The sequence below is a fragment of the Mastomys coucha genome, unplaced genomic scaffold (assembly GCF_008632895.1).
Source record: "Mastomys coucha isolate ucsf_1 unplaced genomic scaffold, UCSF_Mcou_1 pScaffold16, whole genome shotgun sequence".
In the NCBI taxonomy this organism is placed as follows: Eukaryota; Metazoa; Chordata; class Mammalia; order Rodentia; family Muridae; genus Mastomys; species Mastomys coucha.
In genome coordinates, this window is record NW_022196898.1 from 30,423,622 (window position 1) to 30,443,810 (window position 20,189).

Genomic DNA, 20,189 nt, shown 5'->3' on the forward strand with positions numbered 1-20,189 from the left:
CAGACAATAATTGAAAGTTACTTTCAATAAGTAAAAACAAAGCCTTTATTCTATACATTATTCTGGCAAAATTACTTAGCAGGAATTTCGTGCTAGATGTTTGCTCTAATATTTGAGGAAGATGTATACTATTCAGAAAACTAATGCTAGCTTTGCCAAAGACATCTACAAAAATATGTCCCTCACACTTTTACACATAATATACAGAACTATAAAATCTTCCAATATGGAAATTCCCTGAAATTTCTCAATGCACTGTGAAATACACAAGGCAAAAGAAAGCATCATATACAAATGATGTCTAAACATTCTGTCATGTATGATGTTTTTGTAACCAGAATACAACTTATCTATATATACACACACAAATGATGTTTCAGAAATATGTGGAGGAAACAGAAGCACCAGTTATTTAAGTTACACTTGATCACGAAGACGAGCAAGCCTCTGTAACAGTTTATCCTGCTCTGTAGAAGCAACACTTGCACCAACAGACCCTGTCTGACCCTGTGGTAGCTCCATATTGAGATCAAGGCCAGCTTCATCTGCCATTTCCTGAAGCAGCATATCCACTTGGTTCTGTGGTGTCATGAGGGTAGTAGTGCTACACATTGTATCTTCCATTTGCTGTGTCTGGACATCCAATGTTTCAAACTGATGTTTGAATTTGTCCATTAAAGCAGAAATCTTCTCGAGGTTCATACTCCTCAATGTAGCATCCATAGATTTAACTACACCTGCCATGGATTTTGTCACCTTGCCCATTGTTACTGCAGTTTGAACTCTGGCTGCCACAGCATCAACCCTAGCACTCATTCTCAAGAAATTGATTGCTTGGTTTTCCTGACAGATGGCATTTTCAGCATGTATTCTTGCAACTTCTGTATTGCCCTTCTGAATGGCCTTTTTTATCTTGGCCTTTTCAGCTTTTTCTTCTTTATTACACTTCTTGGCATTCCTATTAAGTTCTTTTGCAGCAAACTTCAAGTTAAATAAGTGTTTCTCCATGTTCGACATAATCTTTCGAGTTCTTGGGCAGGAGGAAGGGGGAGGGGCAGGTAACACTCGGGACAGGGGTCGGGTAGGCGTGAGTCATGGGTCGCGGGGTCGCTGGGGCGCGTGGAAGGTCGTGACAAAGATTATAATGCCCTAGAAGAATGGATAATCTTAGATGTATACACATTACCAAGTCTGGTTCATAAAGAAATAAGAAAGGTGAATACACTAAGAGATTGGATTCTCTCAGCCAAAGAAAGGTTCAAGACAAGATTTGCTTATCAAGGAGCAACACTAATAGTTTTCAAAATTTTATCAAAAATTGAAAAAAGTATTGATACAAAACTCATTTTAGGAGACACTATTGCCTTGATAATAAAACTAATTACAAGAAAAGAAAACTATAGGCCAACATCCGTAATAAAGAAATGAAAAAATCCTCCACTTCATACTCCCAAATTGATTTTTCCATCATGCTAAAATGATTAGATACAGTGGCAAGTAAGATTGTTTTTATTCCCACCCCTGGGTCCATTCTTTTCATTCCTATTCAACATGGATTTAGAACTGCTTTACCTTGGTGAAAAAAAAATCAAAATATGGAAAATAATAAATTCACCATTGTTTATGTTAACATGATCTTCTATTATGATCCTACTAGAAACTTTTAGAACTAAAAAGATACAGTTCCGGGGTACAAATCACCACACTTCTTGTGCATGACACCAAATATATGGAAAGGAAAAGTGAAGCTGAAGAAATGGAGACCAAATCAAACTATAAAATGGTGGACAGAGAAGGAAACAATAAGCAGAGTTAAAAATCAAAAAAGAAGAATTGAAGGAGAAAGAGGAGGAGAAGGAGGAGAAAGAAGGAAAGAAGAAGGAGGAGAAGGTGGAGGAGGAGGAGAAAGCAGAAAAAGAAAGAGGAGGAGGAATAGGAGGAGGAGAAGAAGAAGATGGAAATGAAGAAGGAGAAGAAGGTAGAGGAGGAGGAGAAGGAGAGAAGGAGGAGGAGGAGAAGGAGGAAGAGGAAGAGGAAGAGGAAGAGGAAGAAGAAACAACAGCAGCAGCTGAAGCAGCAACTATAGGATGAGAGCAAATATCTGCTAGCCAGCCAGGAAACTGATAAAGGCCAGTTAAAAATTAAAATGAGGATTTGAGAAAGGAGCTGATGCAAGGTTACCCTTTGAAACACCTTTGTAGATGGGAGAGCAGGCTTTTCAGTTCCAGCAGTAGCTTCCTTAGGAGATACAGTTGAGGACGTGAAGGAGCATGGGAACAGACACTTGTATGTAGCACCACAGACTCATATGTCTATAGGAAAGAGCACTCAAGTCTCCAGGAAAAGGGTGTTTCCAACTCTTTTGGCTTTTCTGGGGATTGGAATGAAGTTTTACACCACGTGCCTAGTGTTAGTGACTCCAGGCAAGGGAGTAGGTACTGAATAGGACCATCTTGCCAGTTGCAAGGTAAAGAGGCCTGGTTTACTCCTCTCATGGAGGGCCTGTGAGCTCTGACAGGTACCTCTGGTTTTGGTCTGAAGAGACAGATTACTGTGGTATGAATCCAGGGATAAAGAGTGGGACAGGAGTGAGAGGGCCTGTGAAATAACAGTGACAACATTTTTAATTCATAAAGATTTAAACTCAGTAACCTCTCCTTTCCCTACAAAATATAGGCAAAGGATCTCAAGATACTTCTCTGAAGAAGATATACAATATGATAAGTGTCTTTTAAAAACAACTTCACATATTATTATAAATATTAAAATCAAATTCTTTACGGTGTTGAGGTAGAGATGCACTCTGCTGTGCTCCTCAAAGCATGAGGAGTTTGTTACATTTTAGAGATCTTCGTTCAGTTACAACCTTCTATAGAAGAGAGCCGCCAAGCAAGACAGTGGAAAGCAGAGTTAGTAAGAGAAATGTTAATGCAGATGTTAAACCTTAGCATTAATAAAAATGAGAGTGCTTGGGGAAAAAATAAAGCTCACCCGAATGTAATTAGGGACTTCTCAAAGGAAAGTCTCAACTCATGGTCTTAAAAAAACAATCAAACATGCCATTTGTGAGTTTTGAAGCTATTATCTTCTAAGGGTTGCTCTGAAACCCAAATGCAATCATAGGGTTGTTCCCAAGACTGGGTAGGATTACCGCTGATAAGGTAAAGCCCAAGGTCACAAGGCCTTTGGGGAAGCTAAAATGCTTTATTGCAGACCAAGCTTTAGAGTTATTTGTGAGATTTCTAAAAATATCTAGAAAAGGAGTAGTCTTCTTTGAAGGTCTTATAAGCTTAGGCCTTAAGCAAGGTCCATTAGTATTTTAATGTTTTCTAGAAAAAGAAATACTGTTTCAATTTCAGAAACTTTCAGAACAATGCTAATTGTATTGGAATTCTTGACTCTTCAACTATCAAGAGACTTTTGACAGACTCCAGAGTGGAGGGGCTCCTTTCTCTCACCATAGTCATGTTTTGAATAATTTTGTTTAACTTTAAAACCCACATGGAGATACTAGCTCACACTCATCAGTATGGATGTGAACTAAACAAAGCCCTGAAGCCATTTTTGACAAGTGTGTGCACTGCTGGAAGAAAATCAAAGAGATAAAGAAACTAAGAAAACAGCTCAGAGCCAGAGAACATCAAGAGTGGAACCACAGCAGGTCTCCCACTTTGAATTCAATTTATCTGAAACAGCTGAAAACAGGTTTTCAAATGACTTCTGCCTGTTCACTCCCATTTAAGAATCATTTACAATAGCCAAGAGAGAGAAACTAAATATTCATTAAGTAGTGAATAGATGAAAAAGCCATAGCTTCTATACACAATGGATTATTCAGCTAAGAAAAAAAAAAGAAACAAAGAGAGAGAGAGAAAGAGGGAGAGAGAAACTTTTTGTGATAGTGTCTAACATCGATGAATTTTGAGATGATTATACTAATAGGTATAAGACATTATCAGAAGAATGTTTAATCCTATTTAAAGAGGTCAAATTTGTTCAGGTGGTATGGCCTTAGACTGTGACCTTAATTAGATGATATATCTGTCTAAAATAGGCAGACACATAGAAGCATAAAGTCACATTGTCATTAGGTCAGAGGAGTAGGACACTGGAATTTCTTTTTAGTGACTATCTTGTTCCATCCATTTCTAATGAAATGGTTCTAGATTCACAGTTAGCCATTGTATGTGTGATCTCACACTAATCTCTGGTGGAATATGAAATGAAGAGAGATGTTTGTGTTCTTCTCTTGGGTCCTCAGACCATAAGCTTTGCTTCACCTATAAAATTAGCTGAATAGGCATACTGATTTCTGACTTCACAAGAGCTCAACTTAAGCTACCTTCAAAGAAAATATGCAAAAGGCTTCTTTCCCACGCCTGTCAAAGGATGAACTTCAGACCTCTTTATTGGTCTATCTTGACCAAGGTCTACCTTGACCCCTTAGCCAATTACTTATTTCTGTGAGTGGGCTAATATCCTCTAATATCCTTGTGGTAAGAGCTCCTATGTCAGAAGAATCAAGAAGCTTACACCTATTTGAGCCAGTGAGAGATCTGAAATTCTTCTTCAGAAGAGAACTCAACCACACAGATAAATGATAGCTGGTTAGGAGGCTTGCAGTATCTTGCTGGTTCCTGAACCTATGGTGGTTAGGATAACACAGAAAACTCATAGCACTCATTTCTTTTTCAAAAAATTAACTTAATGATTACATTTTCCTTGTCCTGAACTTAAATGTAGAACTGTTACACCACAGAATGGAGGCAATATGGCTCCTGTTTTCCCAAGGAAAAGATAAGTTGGCTTTTCAGAGCCTAAACAGAAAAGGCAGGAGCAGGGTAAGACATCTAAATTTCACAGGATTCTTGAGGTAAAATTCCTCATCTCAAAACTACTTGAGATCAAACTGATACATAAATATATTTTGCCCAACTGATAAATGTCAGTTTCTCTCATTTACTACCTATGGGATTTTTGGTCACACATTGCTCTTAGAAATTTTAACTTTAGGTATAATATTATAAATATTAATTTAGGAACAAAGAACAAAAACCAGAATTAAGACCTGAATTGTGTCTAGTAGATTTGATATGATCTTGGAATTTCTTGCTTAATGCCTTTACCATCCCTTTCTTTATCCTACACAGTCTCATCTGTATTATATCCTAGAATATAGTCTTCTAGTGTTGTAGGATAGGAGACAATTTTTTTCATATTTACAAAATGTGATGTTGACCAACTGGAAGAACTATAAATCAAGGTTTACCAAAGAAAATGCTTCATCAAATTAAACATTAAAGATTGATTAACACATCAATGATCATGGAGATTTGTACAAGTCTAGCATTGATGTCTATGTTGCTTCTTTAGATAGCCGTTTATCCCTTACCTCTGTGCATGGCCTAATACCATATGAAAATAGTTCCTTTGTCAGAAGAGTTTAGCAGCTTGCCTCAGAAATGCAACTCTGTGAGCCACTGAAATATCTGAGTTCCTCTTCAGAAGAAACCCCACCCAACCAAACAAGTAATTATTGGTTTGTATGCTGGCAGATACCCTATGATCTGGATCATGCTCTTTATTGTTTATTCATTCTTTCAGTAGATTTATGCCAAAGAAATAATTTCACTTGTGGTTTAATCATTTTCTTTGTATGCTAGCACTCAACAAAGTCTTCTGCCTTTTAGGGTGACCAGTATCTTAAAAATTCTTCCTTTTAACTCTTCTATTCTATCCCACATGACAAAGGCTAAACAAACAAACAAACAAACAAACAAAAACTACTACTTATGACTAGCCAACAAAACAATTTCCCTTAACTCTCATTTGTCCTTGCTCGTTCAATATACCCAATTAAGACTGGAGTTATGTACATCTGACATTATCCTAAATATGGGCTTCAAAACGCCCCTGCTTACAGCGAACATAGAAGACCAGCATTCTGCCCTCTCTTGAATAGCTTCTCTTAGAAGCTATTGATTCAGAAAAAAAGATTGAGACAGCAACTAAGTGTGTAGCCCAATCAAACAAATGGAGAGCTATTCCTCCTCAGTAGACATGTTCATATATTTAACCTTGGATGTAACTACCACCCTCCTTTTCTGTATACAGAATAAAGGGGACACTGCACACAGGGAAATATTTTGTCTTCTAATCTCTGCCAATATATTTTCCTTAAACTGATATTAACCTTGAAGTTACCCATAACAAGTCTTTTAAAACAAAACAAAACAAAACTACTTTTATTTCAATATCATCATAACCAACCATTTCTAACTTATCTACATTACAGAAAGTTTAAGTACCAAAAATGTTCTTCAGAAAGCTAAAGCAATCTAATACTTGAATCCTCCAAGCACTGCCTTCTCTGTAGGTGCCTCTTCTGCCCTTAATTCCATTTCCCTGTTTCACTTTGCTGCTCACTGTAGTAAACACATATACTCCACCACCCCACCCCCCCCGCCACCACCAGGATTAAAAAGCTCCAACATGAAAAGTTGTTTATAATATGCGATCTATGGTCAAAGGCCAGTGTGTCAATTCAGATATCAGAATTGGCTCTAACCCAGAGACCACCACTTTTGCCTACCTACTATAATGAGGAGAACCTACAAACTCAATTGTACCCTAATTATGGAGGAAGAAGACAATGCCCTCATTGATGCCTACTAATATCTTTATGTACTATTCCTCATTCATTTCCCTGTAAAGACATTGCTGTGTTTAGCTTTTACATAAACAAAAGGTGGTGAATGTTAAAGAACTCAGTCTTTTCGGAATCTACACAGAAAAAAATGTTTCATGAAACATGAGAAAATACTGTACTTCTCACAATACCATTTGGGAGTCAGAGGCAGCTTGGCCTTGATTACGTTTTCCAGTTAAGACATTACTGACACACCATTCCCCAAGAAGAAAATGAGTGACTTATATCACAGAACCTGAGTTGCACTTGCCCCATGGCATATAAACTAATTTGCATATGCCCCTTTCCTTCACCTTTGTCATGTAACACAGATTATGTATTAACTAAGTCTGCCTCCTTGTGTTTCAAATCCTACCATTTCCTTTAGGAACTTTTAAAGGTAAGGCATCTTGCTTTGCCTTGTCTGTTGAGCTGAAGTTCTCCTTTTATGCTTTGGCATTAATAAATTCTCTTAGGTATAGGTCTATTGACTCAGCAGCTCTTTTTCTCAAGCACACACGTCTTGTCTCTCCCTCTCACCCCAAAGCCCCATTGTTGTGTAACAAAACTTTTTCCTGGGAGACAGCACACACACATCTACTTATCTTACATACAGATCTCATGACAGATCAAAGGATAGATACCAACAAAGTCCAACCTAATGAACCATGAGTTTTATTGTAAATTCAAGAAAGTGGGTGAGAGGTTACTTACAGGTGCAAGAAAGGACTCCATGACAGCTGCAGCACCAAAGTCCATCACTACATAGGTGACAGCTCACTAAGTTGGGAATCTGGAACACACTGCATAGCCTGTAGGTAGCTCAACAGGTATGTGGGAGAGTGACCTTTCCAGATGCCTCAGTTGGTCTAAACCTCTTTCAGGCAGCTGGGCCTGGTTTCTGCTCCTTGCAGCCAGATGGTTTAGTCTCAGAATCAGCCTTGTATCATTTGTTCTTCTGAGATTTTTGGCAGTTTGGCTTGCCTAGGAGTCTGTTTTCACATCCTGAGAGTCTTTGCAGCGTGGCTTGTTTACTGTGGGAGGGTGGAGCCTAAGGGAACCTGGTCAGATTCAGGGACTTACTGAAGCTAATTTTAATTAAAGTTCCTGCTTTAGAAGCTTCCCTGAAGAAGGGAATGTTTTAATCTCAGGGGAAACTGCTATACACAACACCAACCTTAACCTATCTCAAGCTAAATTTTGATATGTTCTATCCACTCCCTTGTGGCTTTCTACAAATTCTAAGGTAGTCTCTGGTGAGGAGGGGAAGGGATTATGCTTCTCTCTCAACTCCTGGCTTCATGCTGATTTAAGGTTGGACCTTGATCAAAGTTATTCTCTAGGACTTAAAAACATGGTTTTTAAGAGACCCTGCCTTGCCCTAAAACACTCCTTTTTACATGCATCTTTGGACTCTAGAGTGTTCTTTTGAACCCTTTGCCTGCTTTAGTAGACACATGTTAGCAGCATCCATCCAGCACCACCCACATAACACAAATTGATGCTTGACTTATTCCTGGGCATAGGAAGGATGCAAACTGATAAATTTAGTCTTATAAATTGAGACTGTAGGAGAATATAGGTGTAATAAAATCATACAGGGAAAACCACGCACAAGCAAGTATCACATATACCAGACTGAGTAATAAATGACACAATTCCCTCACCTGGAACCCACAAAGAGGTGGACACTGTGGTGGTTTCTGGTGGATCCACTGACCTGTACCTGACTACTAGGTATTTGTGACAAGGGATTTTAAATAGATAAGTCAAACCTGCCCCTTTAGACTTCAGCTCAACTCCATTCCAACCAGTGACACAGTCTACCTGAGTTGGTCTCTGCCCATTTCCCTGTTCTCCCAGCAAGACCTGCCATCCATGCATCTGATTAGTGTAATGATCTGGTAATGTGCTGACATTGAAATCATTATATCTGGAGAGCATGCTATTATTTAATAAATTCTGATATTGTAGAAAGATATAATGTCTTCATAAGCTTCTGGCATAGTATTGTCATAGCATATGACTGTTATAAAAACTATAAACATTTATTAAGAGAATAAATACTATTTGTTAATCATTTGTTAAGAAGATAATATCTTTGTGGTTGTTTGTCCCACTCCTTTTGTTTTTTTTCTTGAGATTGCATTTAATTACATTTGTCCCTTTATTTCATCTTTCCCAATCATTACATATATTCCACACTGCTCATGTTCAAATCTTTTTTTTATCAGTTGTTATTGACCACACACACACATATACGTATATTTGCATATGTGTTCTTTGATATAACCTGTCATGTACATATACTGTGACATATAATTTATATATATATTATTATGTGAAGCTGGGTAGGGCCAGTTTTCTCATTCACAATTTACTCAGTTGCCTGTAGTTCTTCTGGTAGAGTTGAGACTTCATAAGCTTTGCCCTGTGCACTTTGCCATATTTGTTGGTGTCATTCTCATGTCTCAAAAGTTGTGTGGTATTTATTTAACAAAATTTAAAAGAAAGATTTGAAGTAAATATATGAAAATCATTAATCCACTTTTGATCCAGCTGCTTCTTTTTTTTTTCAGGCAAGTGGAAATTGTCTCTATCTGGATTCATATTTCACATTCAATGGGTTTTGGCTGTTTCTAAATGACCCATAATGACTTCTTAATGTTGAACAATAAAATATGTATTACTACAAGACTTAAGGCTTTCTGTAATCTTTCTGGTTGTTATATAAATACATTAGGCACTCTATAGTATTTGAATCACCCTGAAGATAGAATTATGCAGTTACAAAAATGACAAACTAGAATATTCCTATTACTTGTAAACAGATGTAAACTAAGATAATGATGACCCAAAATAATCAGTGACACTTTCCATAATTTAGTCTTATAATTTGATAATAGTGGATGATTTATATTCTTGCTTGTTCAACCTTTAAGAAAGTGTGGTTGGTTTAGAAAGAAGAAGTAGAAAAAGCAGATGTTTACTACTTAGTCTGGATGATCTTAATAGAATATTGAAGTATAATTAGCTGTTTAAGTTGCAGTAGCATAAACAACCTTTTTTTCAAATATAATATTGAAAATGAAAATCCTATAAAATTTCAGTTTCTTGCATGTTCCAATTATATAAACAATCAGTGCCTTCACAACTTACAATGAATAAAAGCAGGCTCACTTTGGTATTTATAGTGACAACTATAATAACCTTAGTCTCCAAGAAACAACATTTTGGGGTAAGGACTATTGTCTGCTTGGCAAATATGAAGTACCTTCAAATAAAGTGAAGGGGTAGAAACATTGGTCTTGCAATTTGACTTAATACTGAACCTTGGGCTTATCTAAAGGTAGTTTTATATAGAAATGGTTAAATGACAACAGAATAGGCCATTCCAACAAGACAGAGAATCTAGAAGGAGAATGGTTTTACTGTTAAAAATTGAGAAAGAGATCAATGATTGCTGAGAACAATTGCTATAAGATTAAAAAATTGTTTCTGGTTTTATGTTGCACAATTTGTATCAGTGTGTTAAGAAAAGTAACCAGTCAAGAGTATTATGAAGTTCTTAACGAACTTGAAAAGCAATGGTCACTAGATGATTTTTCCCATTAGATTAGAATATGAGTAAAGGTACAGTAAGCCTTCCTTCTTCCCCTTCTCATTCTCCTTCCCCTTTCCTTTCTTCTTCTTCTTCTGATGATGATGGTGAGAAGGAAGAGAAGGAGGAGGAAGACAGCATATATATTATCTTAATTTACAACCTCAATTACAATGTGCAATAATTTGAATATTTGTTCTTCCTATCTCATAGACCACTATATGCTTAGTTCACATTATTAATATTTCCTAAAAGATATTTTAAAATAAAATGACTTAAGATATAAAGAATAGTAGGCTAAGTATTAGATTTTAAGATTGAAAAAAAAGCAAAAACAAAAAAACAAAAAACATCTCTAGTGATACCTTGCTAACTTGACTGCAAAACAAGGGGAAACAAAATCTCATTTCTCAATTAAATACAGTGATAGTGTTTATTCATGGCAACTGAAATAGACATGCTCAACATTAATGGGCATCAAACAGTCTCTTTTTTACTTGAATTTCTGTCTACATTTCAAGAGTATATAGCCCCCTTGTAAACTTATCTGTTTACTAGTCCATCCACTGAATCAAACCAACCTGAAGTTTAATCATCTTCTGGGAGCCAGAAGATCTCCATCCCAACTCCCCCTTCTCTGTAAATTTCTTCTTCCTAGGACAAATGTCAACAAAAATATTAATTGGTTCCTAAGTTAAAAATCAAGACTCTAAATCCTCATCTCTCACCTATAAATTCTCTACCACAGCTAAACCATCTATGTTTAACTTGCTATCCAAACATATAAACACCTGAGATACAATCTTCTAAACAACAACAACAAAATAGATAGTTAATGACTGCTTACCACATTGCGTACATTACATCATCAGATGTAGAGGTTGGGTTTGGACTCTATACAGTTCCAGTCTAAAGAGTTTATCCAGCATGGTGAATGAGTGCTCCTGCCAAAATCAATGGTGTGACTAAAGGGTGACAGGGAAATGAGCTCTCTCAAAATAGCACCTAAATTCTAGAATGAGGAGTAGCCAATGAAATGCTTGGAGATTATATAATGCTAAAAGATACAGGCCTGGCTAGAGAGTATAGATGCTAATGAGACACAAGATACATGAAGGTGTCTGTAGAAGTTCATGTAAATTAGCATGTATGAAGAAGCCTATGTTAAGCAAATTATCACTAATCCTACTCTATGTGAAATAAAAGCATCCATCCAATAAAAGCACATCAGGACTGTTTGAGCTACTATTCTCTTTTCTCTCTTCCAGACAGCTTTCTTTTTCCTGGAAGTAAACTATCTCTTAATAAACCATCTCCACTTTCCAACCCGGTATCTTTGTGCAATTCCTTTATCCTGGGACAGGAAAGCTTAGAGCTTAGTAAGGAAATTGTCCTGAACGTGTATATCCTCTAATATCAACAGGACTAATGTCAGACTAAGAAGAGAAGAATATGCAATGGAAAAAAATTGGATATTTCCCTACAAACGGGATAAACTGTGCACATTTATGTGAACATCAGTGATCAGATTTGTTTTAAAGTCTTCTGGTGGTACAAAGAAAAGAAGAGAAGAGAAGAGAAGAGAAGAGAAGAGAAGAGAAGAGAAGAGAAGAGAAGAGAAAAGAAAAGAAAAGAATTAGTCAGCAGGTCACAACTAAGGTAAACTCTGGCTCACTTACAGAACAATCAACAGCAAGGCAGCTAACATCGACAAATCAGAGAATATGTCACTATAGCAAGAGAGGCAGCTCCAAACCCCCAATCAGGTTCTAACTAAAACAAACATGTACCATGTAAACTAGCACTGTCACTGAAGTCACATTCTTCCAGTCAACTTCTGCAAATATTCTCTTAGCTTAGTACCAGGGTCACAGATTCAGAAAGGAGTCTGGGACTCAACTGCCTCCAGATTACGAGGAAATTTACAACACGGTTGCCACAGATCAGTGATAATGAGGGCCTTTCCTGTATTGCCTTCTACAAACTAAGTCAATGATAAATACCAAATGAGATGCCAGTGGTATTTATCCTTGTTGACATGCAAAGAGTGCCATCCCTTCTTCTGACACATTTTGAAAAAGAATAAATCTTCCTCTCTATGTAGGGCATTGCTCTGCACTGACAGTTAATAAAAAATTGCTCCAGTTGATGTTTTGGCTCTCAGAAAGTGTTTGACTAACAAACTCAAGCAACCAGATTTTCATGGTTAAATCTTTCCCTATAGAGAAGAGATGGTGATAATTTATTTTGAATGTGTCTATGTAAATATCCTTATAATGTGTGATAAAATGGAGGATTTTAGTGAGTGGTTTCTACTTTTATTAAGGATATGGTGACAGTTTTGTGTTGGGGTGTGACTAGAAGTCTGGAGGGAAAAAGAAAATTGGTGGATGATTTCATTGAATTACTCTTTGAAGTTATCATTTGTGTGTTTAATATCTTTCATGAGCATCTCTAAATCTTAAAATGTTTCTATGAATCATCTCCTTCGAAAGTCTTGCATATTCATTCCTCCATTTTCCTCAGTCCATAAACCTGAGGTCACCTTTGGCTGCACTCTTTCTGTCACAGTTCACATCTAATTCATCAGCTTTCTCTGTCTCTGAGTTTCTCTGTCTGTCTGTCTCTTTGTCTCTGAGACCCTCCCCCTCCACTCACCCATTTGCATTTAGAAGTCCATGCAGAGGCTTGCATTAATGATTGTTCTAAATAACCAGAGTCTATTACCTGAGTGAATGAAACTTTGCCACTTGAATCTCTGCTCTCAATGCCCCCTACAGGGTGTTTTGTACACTGTGGATAGAAACCCTTTACATCTTATGAAACATTATTTCAGGCTTTTGTCCAGAATTGTCCATGTATTCAAAGTAAAATCCAATGTTATCTACCATAACTCTTTCCTCCAAGATCTCCTTGATGTCTTTCTCTGGTTCCTCTGTCTCACATACATATAAAATTATAATTTTCTTTGTTTCTCAGACTTGATAAAGATGCTCTAATATCCAGACATCGGAGTTAGTATTACTGCAACAATATTTTTCCAGGCACACACGTGCCTGACTCTCTTACTTTCCTTAGGAGTGATACTGTCTAAGGACTTAATGAAACTACAAGTCAAACTGTAGCTTCATCAATTAAATGAACATTTATTGAAAGCTCACTATCTAGGATGCACATGCTATTTAAGGACTGGGGACAATTCTATCACTGATAAATGAGCAAGCAACTCTGTAGTAGGATATGGAATTCTTTGGAAATCTGCTCTGGAATGCTGTAGCGAGATGATATAAAAATTCTATTTTTAGTTTTTAAAGGAAGCTCCACACTAATTTTCATAAAGGCCACACCAATTTACACTCTCTCTGACACTGATATAAGCTGTTTAAAGCCATCTGTTATATTAATTTTGATAGAAAATACTTGCAAGTTTATTTAAAACAATGTTTCTATGCATCATGTTTATATTATTTTAGTCATTGTATGTTTATATCCATTATAGTGTTATATTCACTATACCTTACATAATACATTTTTAAGTCTAGTATGCTTAAAATGTCATATTTTAGATTTAATTGCTATGAAAGGTCATATATATTAACTACTATATATATACACACATATATATGAATATATATGAATATGTATATATATATATATATACATATATATATATATGTACCTAGGAAAACAAGAGTATACTTGCCCATAGTTGTTCATGTATGTGTGTGTGTGTGTGTATGAATGTGTATGTGTGTGTGTGCATGTGTGTGTGTATGTATATGGATGCCAGTAGTTAATGTTGCATGTCTTCCTCAATCACTGTAGCCTTAATTTTCAATATAGAGTCTCTCACTGATCCAGGAACTCACTGATACTTTTTTATTAGATATTTTATTTATTTACATTTCAAATGTTATCCCATTTACCAATTTCCTTTTCTCAAACTCCCATCCCATTCCCCTTCCCCCTGCTTCTATGAGGGTGCTCCCCCAACCACACACTCACTCCTGCTTCACTGCCCTAGCATTCCCCTACACTGGGCCTTCAAGCCTTCATAGGACTAAGGGCCTCCCCTCCTACTGATGCCAGATAAGTCCATCCTCTGCTACATATGCAGCTGGAGCCATGGGTTCCTCTATGTGTACTCTTTGGTTGGTGGTTTCACACCCATCCATCTCTAAAATTTTAACCCAGAATTGCTCCTGTGTAAAGGAAATACAGGGACAAAGAGTGCAGCAGAGACTTAAGGAAAGGCCATCCAGAGACTGCCCCACCTGGAGATCCATCTCATATGTAGCCACCAAGCCCAGTCGCTATTGCTGATGCTAAGTAGCACTTGCTGACAGGAGCCTGATATAGCTGTCTCCTGAGAGGCTCTGCTAGATTCTTACCAATATAAATGTGGATGCTTGCAGCCAACCATCAGATTGAGCATGGGGATCCCATTGTAGGAGTTAGAGGAAGGACTAAAGGGGCTGAAGGGTTTTGCAACCCCATAGGAAGAACAATAATATCAACCAACCAGACCCCCCATCCCCAGAGAACCCAGGGATGAAACCACTGATAGTCTTTCTTTTTTTTCATTTTTTATTTTAATTCACTTATTTTTTATACTCCATATTTTATTCCTCACTCCGATCCACCCTCTGACTGTTTCACATCCCATACCTCCTCGCCAGCCCCCTGTCTCCACAAGGGGAGGAGTTATGAAAACAATAAGAAAGGAAAATTATCATAGACCTGGGAGTGAGAGATTCTCAGGACTCAAAGGGAGGAACCTTAGATGGAATGAATTTATAGAGCCCACCTCCAGCAGGAAGATAGGACATCAACTTCCTTTATACAAATGATAAATAGGCTGAGAAAGAAATTAGGAAAACAACTCCTTTCAAAATAGCCACAAATAATATAAAATATCTTGGGGAAATTCTAGCCAAACAAGTGAAAAACCTGTATGATCACAACTTCAAGTCGCTCAAGAAAGAAATCAAAGAAGATCTCAGAAAATGGAGAGCTCTCCCATGCTCATGGATTGGCAGAATTAACATAGTAAAAATGGCTATCCTACCAAAGGCAATCTATAGATTAAATGCAATCCCCATCAAAATCCCAACACAATTCTTCAAAGACATGGGAAGAGCAATTTTTAAATTCATCTATAAAGGCTAAAAAACCCAGAATAGCAAGAACAATTCTGAAGAATAAAAGAACAGCTGGGGGAATCACCATCCCGGACCTCAAGCTTTACTACAGAGCAATAGTCAATTAAAGCTACATGGTATTGATACAAAGACAGATACATTGATCAATGGAATAGAATTAAAGACCCAGAAATAAAACTACACACTTATGGACACTTGATCTTTGACAAAGAAGCCAAAAATAACAATGGAAAACGAAAGCATCTTCAATAAATGGTGCTGGTCTAACTGGCTGTCTGTAAATAGAAAAATGAAAAGAGACCCATATTTGTGACCTTGCACAAAGCTTAAGTCCAAGTGGATCAAGAACCTCAATATAAAATCAGATGCACTGAATCTAATATAAGAGCAAGTAGGAAAGAGCCTTGAATTCATTGGCACAGGGGGAAATTTCCTAAACAGAACTCCAATGGCTACACTCTAAGACTAAGAATTGATAAATGGGACCTCATGAAAATGGAAAGCTTCTGTAAGGCAAAGGACATAGTCAATAAGACAAATCAGCAACCTACAGATTGGGAAAAATTCTTCACTAACCCCATATCTGATACAGGGCTAATATCCAAAATATATAAAGAACTCAAGAAATTATTTACCAAAAAACCAAACAACTCAATCAAAAAATGGGGTATAGAACTAAACAGAGAATTCTCAACTGAGGAATCCCAAATAGCTGAGAAGCACCTAAAGAAATGTTCAAAGTCCTTAGTCATCAGAGAATTGCAAATCAAAACGACCCTGAGACCAATCAAAATGGCTAAGAAAAAAACCTCATGTGACAACACATGTTGGAGAGGATGTGGAGAAAGAGGAACACTCCTCCATTGTTGGTGGAATTGAAAACTCTTACAGCCACTCTGAAAATCAAGCTGGAGGTCCCTCAAAAAATTGGAAATATGTCTACCCGAAGACCCACCGATACCTTTTATGTGGCTGGCCAGTGAGGTCCAACTATCCTCCTCCTTTAACTTTCCACATATGTGATTACACTCAGGCATCCCTGCCTTTTACATAGGTGCAGATGATTGAACTTGGCTTCTCATGCTTCTCCAATGAGCACCATACACTCTGAGCAGTTGTTCCAGCCCTTACATATACTATCTCTTTTTAGAAAACAGATTTTCTTTGAGTTGATAGGATAATTTACTGGATAAACACTTTATGAGTTTTAATAAAACATATTTATTCAATCTTGTAACTTAAGTGTTTCATGCCCATCAGATTTCATTTAATGCAAATTTATTTACAATCAGATTTAATTAAAATTAAATTATACAAACTTATTTTAAAAGTACAATAGTGTATAGGCTAAATTGATTGAAAATTCAAATTTCTGAGCTCTGCTTAAAATGCAGGCATGCAAACTCACTTTGACCAGGCTGGCAGGCTAGACTATACTGGCAGGCTCGGGTTTTTCTTCACTGACTCCCAAATAGTTATTAACTAAGTTTTAGATTTTTGTATTTTAGGAAATAACCCATTCTGTTACAGTTTGTGTTCATAATATACCTGTATCAAATACTTCATTATTTGATGAATTTTAATCTGTTTCTAAAATAGGTTTAATAAAATGTGAGGATTGACTCTCTATAGATGATGATTGAAAAGTTAATATATCCATCTAAGTACAATGATTTTTTTCATGTTGACATGAAATCCTTGTTGACAATGACACTTGTCTTGTGGTAACTTGGATTGGGGTCCTTGCATGACATGGACAAGTCGTTTGCTTGCATGACATGGAAAACTACCTTCATTTCAATTCTTGGTCTGGTTCATACATGACCCCCTTCTCTTGCCTTCTTACTGTGTATTTACTTGTTTTGAATCCATTTCCCTGCAGGCTTGTATTTTTGAAAACCAACTTTAATAAGGGTTTTTAAAGGCTTCACCCTCTTTTATAGCCCATCACCTAAAGGTAGGGGAGGAAACTGCCTATAGGACAAGGGAGGACATTGACCTGTTTATAGGCAGGGAATGGAGGGAATTCCAATCGTCATTGTCTGCAGTCCAGTCCACTAGCATAATACTTAACATGAATCAGTAGCAGCAGCAGCTCTATCCAGAAGAAACTGTGAGAATCAGACAATCAGCACAAGGTTGCTGAAATAGCTAGAAGCAGCAGGAACACCACCAGGAACTCTTTGCTGTTGGGTTATACTTACACTCTTTGCAAACATCAAGGGTTCTCTCAACTCTGCTCCAGCGAAACATCCCATGCCATTTCACCAGGCACCTTCCAGAGAAACACCATGTGTGTGTTTTCAGCAAAACTTCCTCTCATGAAACAGCTTCCAGAAAAACATCACATGACACAACTGAGTCTCTAATGAAACCAGAAATTGCCACTTGACACCTCTCTTGTTTCTTTCCAGAATCTTTCAAATGGCAGAGATCCTTCTATTGGAGCTGAGTTTCCTCTAAGTTTTCTCATAATCAAAAGATACATTTTTTTCTTGATGATCACTTTGGAATTTTTTTCAAAGTTTACTTGGAAATTATAAGCAAGAAAAACATGTGCCTCATAGAAGAGCACAGATTCAGGAAAATATAAATAAATACAATTTAGTATTCTTAACTGATGCATTTTCTTATCATAGATTCCATGAAGGGAGGCCAAGAATGTGTACATTAATGTACATAGGATGTTTAGGGTTAGGCTGGAAAATCTGGGCACTCACAGACCACTTTACCATACCCTAGGCAGTCAACTTCTTCCCCTTTATACCATAAGTCACTTTTTCCTGGGATTGTATGTTTTCCCTTCTCTGGATAGCTATGCATCTTTCTTCCCTTAACAAAATGCCCTGCACCATTTTATGAACCTTCTGCCTTATTGTCCATGTGCCTAATACCTAAAGCACAAAATCTGCTGAATTAACCTTTGGATTCCTAGATCTTAGGGAGTGTGATTTGTATTAAGCAATTAAAAAGACATGTAGGAAATGAGCAAAATTCCACCATGGGAGCAAATCATTACATCTATAATTTGACCTTTATTTTTGCCGATAAGTGAGTACTACTTTAGCCTTCATTTCAGTTCCGTTTAGAAAATTTCAGCACAATCGAATTCAGTTTAGCTGAAATTTTCCATGTTTACTCACTTAAGGCTTAATCCTCTCTGTATTGCTTTCTGTTATTTCAAGTTGTATTCATTTTCAAATATGGTCCTTTCTCCTCTCCTTTTTATTTACCTTTGTTGCAGTATCACTCTTGAAATAAGCCAATTTCCACTTCTGCCTTTCCAAACCCACCATCTGTTCATGTTCAAACTAATTTCTCTGAGTACTGACACAATCTCACACCAAAAACTTTTTAATTATGTACAATAATTTCACCATTGTACTTTTTCCATCTGTAAGTATGTTTTGCATCCCAATGTCATATGTCATTGATATTGAGGGTCTTTTCTTTTTTGTATGAGTACTGACTTATGACTTTTTTCATTGTGCCACTCAGTTCTTAGTGCTTTTACTTGAAGAAATAATATGTGTTTTATGATGATGAACTGAAGATGTGCCATGGCCTTTCAAGCTAAGTAGGCAGTGTAACTGTGCCCACTAAATAGAAAATTATCCTGCAGTGGACCATCTAGTGAGCATTAGGCAGTTTCAGAAGTATTTGCTGTAATTCATCTAAGGAATTTTCTGTTACAGATTATTATATATCAGTCATTCCCTTGTTATTTTGGAGGATGATTTATAGAGTAAGAATTCAGTTAGATTGTTGTTGACTAAAAGCCAAAATTACCTTTTTTTGCTTTTAAAATTGTCAAAATTCATTAATCCTTATCTTTATAATGATCACTGTGGAAACACTTTCAGATACTGATTTTTTGGTAAGGTCCATGTCTGCTATCATTCTAGAAATAACTGTTTCTATGTAGATTTCTCTGTCTCTGTCTGTCTCTGTCTCTGTCTCTGTCTCTGTCTCTGTCTCTGTCTGTCTCTGTCTCTGTCTTTGTCTGTCTCTGTCTCTGTCTCTGTCTCTGTCTCTCTCTGTCTCTGTCTCTCTCTCTCTCTCTCTCTCTCTCTCTCTCTCTATCCCTCTCTCTCTCTCTCTCTCTCTCTCTCACACACACACACACAGACAGACAGACAGACAGAGATGCCCTTGCTGTTCATATAAATCAGAGTTTATATTCTGAAAAAGATATCATAATCAGTGATGGCTGATAGTTGGTATGTAACTGGGAAGTGTGAAGACTGGTTGAGTCCTAATGTATTTCATAGAGGTAATGTAAGATTTTAAAACTTAGTGATTTCTCTTTTACTAACTGTCATATTCCAGAAGTCAGAATATTTCATGTTTGATTTTTTCTTTTGAAGTGTTATGTGAGATTACACTTTTCTTTTAGATTTACTCAAGTAAATAATTGCTTCTTCAGGAATGCCAGTTCTGTGAAGGGCTTTGCTCATCTCTGAGTGCCTGGATTAGCCTTTGTACTTTTCACCCTCACAATGAGATGACAGAATCTATCCCTTTGCTCCATCTTGTCATATAATTATGTTCTTAATTCCTTCATAGAGACACTGACAGAGGTGTTTATTTTCCTTTCAGGCAGAGAGCATATCACCATCACCAGGTAAGAGGCACAAGATCAAATGTGAAGTGTCCTGCCTAACAGAAACCATGTTGAAATACAAGTTTGCTCCATTAAAGGGATCAGTAAGGATTAATACCCACAGGACTTGGTTTT

At 37.0% G+C, this 20,189-nt stretch overlaps 1 protein-coding gene across 1 annotated transcript; it reads right to left on the reverse strand.

The window, feature by feature from the left end:
- Positions 1-340: 340 nt before the first annotated feature.
- LOC116094079 (charged multivesicular body protein 1b-2-like) lies at positions 341-1,126 on the reverse strand. Its single transcript, XM_031376033.1, has one exon. It carries the CDS (start codon positions 1,015-1,017, stop codon positions 418-420), a length of 600 nt encoding a protein of 199 aa, XP_031231893.1. The 5' UTR covers positions 1,018-1,126; the 3' UTR covers positions 341-417.
- Positions 1,127-20,189: the final 19,063 nt, after the last annotated feature.

Excerpts from the sequence above, each read along its gene's own strand:
- LOC116094079 (XM_031376033.1), bottom strand. The coding sequence starts at position 1,017 with ATGTCGAACATGGAGAAACACTTATTTAACTTGAAGTTTGCTGCAAAA.